Raw genomic sequence first — 7,813 nt, 5'->3', positions numbered from 1 at the left:
TCCACCTCTTTTTCTACGAAATGACCCCTGTCCATCAGTAGCTATTAGACGCAAGGTATAGATGGGGCCTCTCTCATGGATCACTGCCTTGACGTGGCAAGGGGGCTTGCGTGGTTCGATGAGGCTGGTGGCTATGCCGTGGAGGGCCACCCAGGACAGAGAGGCCACAGCAGAGAACTCAGACAAAATGTGATCCACTGGAGAAGGAAATGGCAAACCAATCCAGTATCTAAGCCAAGAAAACCCCGTGTACAGTAGCGCCAGAAGATGAGTCCCTCAAGTCGGAAGGTGTCCAGTAAATTAAGCAAACTCTGGAGGACGACGGAACACAGGGGGGCTGGCGTGATGTGGCCCATGGGGTCGCGAAGAGTCGGACTCAGCTGCAACCGAACAACAACAACAACAACAAACACACAGAGCACTCTGTCTGGGGCAGTGATGCTCTGTAGTTTTGGTGCTTGAGGGGCAACAGTGGGAGGGCTTCTGGAGTTCTGGCCCCGCTGTTGGACCTCCTGATGGCACCTGAGTTTTGGCCACTGTGTGACACAGGACTGTTCGACTGGACGGGCCTGATCCAACATGGGCCTGATGGGTCCATCAGGTCTGATGGGCCTGCTCCAACTTGGCTTCTCTTATGTTCTTAGCACTCGGATGGGAGACCGCCAAGGAGGTCCAGGGTTGCTGTGCCGAAGTAGGCAACGACAAACCACCTCTGTTCGTCTCTTGCCTTGAGAACCCTGCAGGGTTGCCGTACGTCGGCTGTGACTTGGTGACAACTTCACATATACACACATTCACTATACAGATCATGGAGGGTCTAAGAAACTCCCAGTTGGGAAGCGTTCCGATATGACTGCGTGAGTGCAGGGGAACATGCTGAATTGATCCAAGGATGGGTTTTAGCAACGACGGACACACTTGTACAAAATAGCGATTTAAAGCTGGCCTGCTTCATGGAGACGCTGCATCTCTCTGGAACAGGGGGGAAAAATTCAAATAATTGACGGTGAGTGTCAGAAGTGGTCCTCACTGCCGCCTTGCTGCATAACCCCTTTCCCTGGAGTACTTAGCAAAACATTTTTCAAGATTTAATCTTTAGATGAACCAGAACAAAAGGGCTCAGATCCTCAGCCTCTATTTGTCTTGGACCTACTCTGTTTATTTAGATAAGTGTTTTTAACAGCTTTGAGGATCCGTTCCTCTTTTCTGCCCTCCCCTTTGATGTTCTCCCATTTCTTTTGATAATCCAAATTCTGCCGGAGTGTGTGGTTGTGGAAAGCGTTGTCAAGTCCAAAAGATGTCCACCTCAACCAGGGCCAGGGCCTTCTCCGCCCTAGCCCCTGCCTGGTGGAACATGCTCTCCATTGAGATCAGGGCCCTGCAGGATCTCCTTCAATTCTGCAGGGCCTGTAAGACGGAGCTGTTCCACCGAGCCTCTGGCTGAGGCAGCGGGCGTCCATGTACAGCCTCCCTGAGGTCTGTCACCCATTTATTAACAGCTGGCTATCACTCATTAAGGAGCTGTGGTGGCTCAAGTGGTTAAGATGCTGAACTGCAGACCGGAAGGTCGGTAGTTCAGCAGTTCAAGACCCGAGTTGCTGCATGACAGAGTGAGCTCCCGTCTCTAGTTCCAGCTCCTGCCAACCTAGCAGTTCGAAAGCAAGAAATTGCAAGTACATAAATAGGTACCACTTCAGTGGGAAGGTAACAGCGTTCCGTGTGCCTTGGTGTTTAGTCATGCCGGCCACATGACCACGGAAACGTCTTCGGACAGCACTGGCTCTTCAGCCTAGAAACGGAGATGAGCACCGCAACCCTAGAGTCGGATTCGACTGGCTTTCAAGCAAGGGAACCTTTACCTTTACCTATCACTCATTAGTCATCAACCTGGCCAGGGAATCTCTCACAGCCAACCAATTCTATTCTTGGGCTGCGACACCATTTCAATGTATATTACTTTGTTTTTAAATTTTGATTATACTTCTTGTATTGTTGAAATGTTGTTACCCGCCCAGAACCCGCTTGCAGAAAGGGTGGGCTATAAATATGAAAAATAAATAAATAAATGAAGTCGCAGCTGACATAGAGTTTTCAAGGCAAGAGACATTCACCTGTGGGTTGCCATTTCCTGCCTCTGCACAGCGACCCTAGATCTCCTCGAGATGGGAGGGCTGAGGTGAGACGTTGCAACAGAGGTGTGGGGGAGCCGCCTAGGAGTCTTCCTCCCACGCTGCATCTGTAAGGTTGGGCGCTGTGTGGATGGAACCAAATCACACAGGCCGGTCCCTATTCAGTCTTTGCCCGGCTGCGATCAGGAGCAACGATTGGGTGATGAAGACCTTGCCCTTTTGGCGTTAGTGCCGCTGGATGAGGCCATGGTGAAGTCATTTTCATGACACCACTGCGGCTTCTGAGGGGTGGCTGATTTGAAAGCCGTTCCTAATCGGTCTGTAAGCTGCTCTCTGGAGTTACTTTGAAGTAAGAGAATTCCGTTAAGAAGTAAGAGAACTGCACAGTGCAGTTGCAGAGGGATCCCTCAGTCTGTTCTTCCTTTACATGCTCCCTGGTTGAGCTCTGATACTGAAAAACTGTCAAACTCTGCTTCATTTTGCCATAGTTATGGGGGGGGAGGGGAATTCCTGAGGGGTGTATGTGTGTGAGTGTGAGTAGGAGAGTGGCACCATTGTAGCGGCTATCAGAACTCTTCCCAAGACATGCCTCTCCACGGAGACGACCTTGAAGCAAACTCTGTGCTAGCCTCACTGTTTTAGATAAGGGGACTGGGAACTTACAGGTCGGCGTAGATGCTAACAGCTTAGGTGAGACGGCTGAGTGAGACAATTGGATGAACCCGGGGGGGGGTCACATTTGAATTGCCTATATCTGTAGAGGTTACCACCAAAATCCTCAGTTCTGACGCGGTGCTGTTCTAACCTGGATCATGCTGATATCTCAATCAACAAATCACTGCCAAAGAGAGTGTTGTTGGGAGTCCCTTGACCAGGAGTCTGACAAAACCCTTTGCCCAGCTTGGGGGGTGGGGGGGTGTCTCCTGCCAGTCCCAACCTGAGTTCTGCCTCGCAGCAAGCTGGAGTTCTGATTTTGCATCTAGCAGGCAAGTGCGGTTGATGATGGATGAGTGGTCGCAAACAGGAGCTGTCCACAGGCGACCTGCTCTACTGAATCAAAGTGAAATAAATGTGCCGAGAACTATGAGAACCATGAGATTGACTTTGGAACTTAACCTTGTTTGGGAGGCCTGGATTTATTTTTAAGAATAAGTCAAGCCTTTCTTTTGATCATCTTGAAGGCTGCCTACCCAGTGGTGCTACGCCACTGTAAGTTAGGTTGTGTGTGCCTGAACAGTCGGTCGCATTCACCGGTCAAGTACAGCAAAGTTTATTATGTGGTCAACAGACCTCTCAGTAATACGACTGTTAAAACAAAATATAGCATCTATAACGAGCGTAATTAACATAAGATGTGGCAGGTGTTAATCCACATGTGAGAAGTGACTCAGGAAAGCTCATCCCCTGACACCAATTTTGTTAGTGTTTAAAATGCTGCGGTGGCTCAAATGGTTAAGACACTGAACTGCAGGCTGTGGAAGGTCGGTGGTTCACAGTTCGAGACCCGAGTGTGCCACATGACAGAGTGCGCTCCCGTCTCTAGTTCCAGCTCCTGCCAACCTAGCAGTTCGAAAGCAAGAAAGTGCAAGTAGATAAATAGGTACCACTTCAGTGGGAAGGTAACAGCGTTCCGTGCGCCTTGGTGTTTAGTCATGCCGGCCACATGACCACGTAAACGTCTTCGGACAGCGCTGGCTCTTCGGCTTTGAAACAGAGATGAGCACCGCAACCCTAGAATCGGGCTCGACTGGCTTTCGAGCAAGGGAACCTTTACCTTTACTAAAATGCTGCTGGACTCTGTTCTACTGCTACAGACAGACTAACGCGGCTACCTAACTTGATTAACAGAGGTTTTCTTCCCCAGCATCCGGAATCTACTCTCAGTGGCTACATTGGAAAAGAGAGCCGTTTTTCAGTGATATAGACATGCTCCCTAGGAAGAAAAAGGATAACTTAGGTCCTTTCCGCACTTGGATCTCATCCCTGGTTTTATCAGAGTTCAACTCGCGACACAATGCCTTGCATTTAGCCTTGGTTGTAACAGCATCCATTTATCCCGGGACAAGTGTGGGGACTAACCGGGGTGACCTCAATGTAATGTGGAAACAAAAAAAATACCCCGAGATAATTACAAGGGGTGAACTCAAGTTTAGTGTAGAACGCAGAAATGCCCCGAGATAATTACAGGGGTGAACTCGCGTGTGGTGTAGAATCTAAGTTTGGGGACAGGGTTGAACCAGGAAGGACCTCGCTGATCTGCTGGACAGTCTGGTTCCGTAGCCAAGAGCGGATCAGTTACTCCGTCTCTAACTCCTTTATCAAAACGATGGGACAACATCACATGGGATACACTCTCTAATCATCAGTCAGCCAGCAGCATTCCTCTTCCCTTGCTCTCTGCAGCCATGGACCTTTCCTTTCCTTTTTCATTCTGTATTTCCCAAGCCGGGCACATTGGCAGTTAAGAATGGGACTTTCTACTACAAAACTTAGATGCTGCGGACCCTGGCCAAGAATTCTATAATACAATTAAAGCTATATACAAAAAGCAATACGCAAAAGTAATAATAAATGGAGACTTGACAGAAATGATAGAGATCCAGAAAGGAACCAGACAGGGTTGTCCATTGTCTCCGTTACTTTTTGTGTATGCAATAGAATCACTGAATGAAGATGTAAGGAAAAACAAACAAATAGAAGGCTTGAAGGTGAAAGGAGAGGAATTTAAGCTACAGGCATTTGCCGACGACCTGGTGTTTATAATAGGGAATCCCAAAGACTGTAGAGGAACTAATGAAGACCATACAAAACTATGGACAGGTTGCGGGACTAAAAATTAATTATAAAAAGTCTAATATCATAGTAAAGAATAGTAAAGAATAGTAAAGAATTGTTTCCCAAACACGATAGAAAAAATCAAAGAGCTAGCTAGCTAAGATGGAAATAGTTAAAAAAGTAAAATACTTAGGAATCAACATGACAAATAAATGTAATTCTTTGATTGAAGGAAATTATGTGAAACTACTGAAAGAGATTAGATTGGACCTGCAGAAATGGAACGCCATCCCACTATCCCTTATGGGTAGAATAGCGTTGATCAAGATGAATGTATTGCCTAGATTTCTGTATTTGGCACAAAATATACCTGTGTTAAAAAAACAAAACTTTTTTGAGGATCTAAATAAAATCACTAGACAATTTATATGGCAGCATAAAAAATCTAGAATAAAATGGAAGGTACTTCAAGATAGGAAAGAAAGAGGCGGATTGAGTGTTCCCAACTGGTACATATACTATCAAGCGGCTGCCTTAATATGGATATAGGAATGGGTAAGTCTTGAAAATACAAGACTCCTAGCGTTAGAAGGTCACGACCTTAGTATGGGATGGCACGCTTATGTATGGTATGGGAAATACAAGCTACACTCAAATTTTGGCAGACATACATTAAGAGGATCCCTTAATAAGATATGGGTTAAAATCAAAGGAATTTGGTACAGAAGAACGCCAAGATGGGTTGCCCCATTGGAAGTCTTTATCCAACCATCAATAATAACCATGAACTTAAGAGAAAGCTACCAAACCCTATTAAATAAAAAAAAATGAGCTAAAAACAGAAGAAAAACTGAGACAGGAAAATAACTTGTCGTGGTGGGAGCAGATGACATTAAGAGATAGATATAAGAAAGATATGATAAGAGGCTTTGAGGATCAAAACAACGAACTAGATAAAATATGGCTGTCCTCAAATGATAAATTAGTTCAGAAACTGTATAATTTTTTGTTAAAGGATTTTGTACAAGATGATGTTAAAACTGTAATGATCACCTGGATGAAAGATATAGGAGAAATTGATGAAGAACAATGGTCTAGCATGTGGAAATCAGTTAAACATATGAAAGCGGTAGCATATAAAGAAAATGTGTATAAGATGTTTCATAGATGGCATTGGGCACCTGACAAGCTGGCCAAATGCTACAAGGGGTACTCAAATAAGTGTTGGAAATGCAAAGTTTGTAAAGGAACCTTCTATCATATATGGTGGGAGTGCAGCAAGATACAAAAATTCTGGAAAATAGTAAGGGAGGTGCTCCAAGAAAGTTTGGGTAAAAATGTGGCTCTAAAGCCGGAAATATATCTGTTAAATATGATCCCGAAAGGATACAATAAGCAGGATGCATATATTATCAGCTACGTTATAACTGCAGCCAGATTGTTAATAGCCCGACAATGGAAAATAGATACTTTACCTACAAGGGAAGACTTGTTAAATAAAATATTAGAATTAGCCAGAATGGATGATTTAAGCTTAAGGATACAAAATAAAAATGAGACGGTACATAAAAGGAGATGGGATAGAATATATAAATGGATAGAAGACCAGATAGATTTGTAATAGAAAAATTATACCACGGATTTATAACGGAAACGCAATACCAATAATCAGTAATGTAAACAACTAAAGAAAAATGACTCTGACTTGTAATGTAACTCAAACTGATGGAAAACAACTATGTGATACCTTCTTTTTTAAAACAATAAAAAAAAAAAAGAATGCCTGGGTGTTAAATACCAGGTTCCGTGGATGGTCTTACCCCAAGTCTAGTGACCAGCTCAGCTTTATTAGTGATTCAGCCAGAACAAGACAAAGACCCAGAGAAACGGCCCTTTTTAAATAGCATGCAAACTCCACCCACTTCACAAACAACTATCAACAATAGGCCATTATCAGAACCATTAATTCCCCATTGGCCACCTCCAGAGTCCTGGTGGGCTATTGTTCTAGAGCTCCAAGCTCAGCCAGTCTCCGGTAGGAACAGTCCTGGAATGTTCCAGTCTCAGTACACAACACCGGGTCCATTTCATTTCCAGTCCCTAATCTGCGATCCCATCCAGAGTACTCTCCTAGCCTGTTTAAAATAAAATTGATGAAGGCCGCCTTAGCTGTTGAGGTGCATATTTTTGGGGAGTGCAGAAGAACTGCAAAGATGGTTCCTGGCTGGGGAGACCTCAACTCTAATTGAAAGATCCTGTTTTGTAAGATAATGTGGGGAGAGGGGAGAGGAGGAAACAGCAGTGGCAAAGCATTCCTAGACTGCCTGTGTGCAACACATTTACAGTTCAATTCCCGGCAATTTTGAACAGTCAAGAAAACTGAATTGGGGGGGGGATGTTTGGGGGGGGAGGGCTGACTGCAGTTTGTCAGTGAATGGTGACACAAATGAAGTGATAGTCGAGCATCCCTGAGTAAACATTTTTTGCTGTTGTTACATTTCACAGGGTCCAGACGGTAAGCCCGGCCTGCCAGGATTTCCTGTAAGCCCTATGTTTTAAGTTTTTGAAATCCATTCATATGTACCTGAATGCTTCGCATTTGCTGTGCTGCTTAGTGCCTGAAAGATTCCCAGAGACCATAAAAATAAGGCCTTAAAGTCAAAGGAGATCATAACGAGACTTAGAACGGAACTGGAGAGAACTTCATGCAATCGCTTGGGTTGTGACTTGAGGAACAAATAATGTTCGGCTTCCCTTCTAGGCAAATGCATCAAGTTGCTTTGTTCCTCCCGTAAAGTTTTGTGCCCCTCTGTTTAATGAATTTTTTTAACACATTGTTAGATGGTTTTAATTGTAAGCTGCCTCATGTAGGGATTCTAAAGAGGCAGCCCAGAAATATCCTAAATAAA

At 44.7% G+C, this 7,813-nt stretch overlaps 1 protein-coding gene across 1 annotated transcript in view; it reads left to right on the top strand.

The window, feature by feature from the left end:
• The window catches only part of LOC107107619 (collagen alpha-1(VIII) chain-like), a 28,442-nt gene extending 20,979 nt beyond the window's left edge, over positions 1–7,463 (top strand). The window contains exon 8 of the mRNA XM_015407927.1: positions 7,410–7,463. Coding sequence (XP_015263413.1) covers positions 7,410–7,463 — 54 coding nt within the window. The remainder of the gene's footprint in view (positions 1–7,409) is intronic.
• Positions 7,464–7,813: the final 350 nt, after the last annotated feature.

Source organism: Gekko japonicus, unplaced genomic scaffold (assembly GCF_001447785.1).
Source record: "Gekko japonicus isolate JY-2015 unplaced genomic scaffold, Gekko_japonicus_V1.1 scaffold5077, whole genome shotgun sequence".
In the NCBI taxonomy this organism is placed as follows: domain Eukaryota; kingdom Metazoa; phylum Chordata; class Lepidosauria; order Squamata; family Gekkonidae; genus Gekko; species Gekko japonicus.
This window is presented reverse-complemented; position numbering and strand designations above follow the sequence as displayed.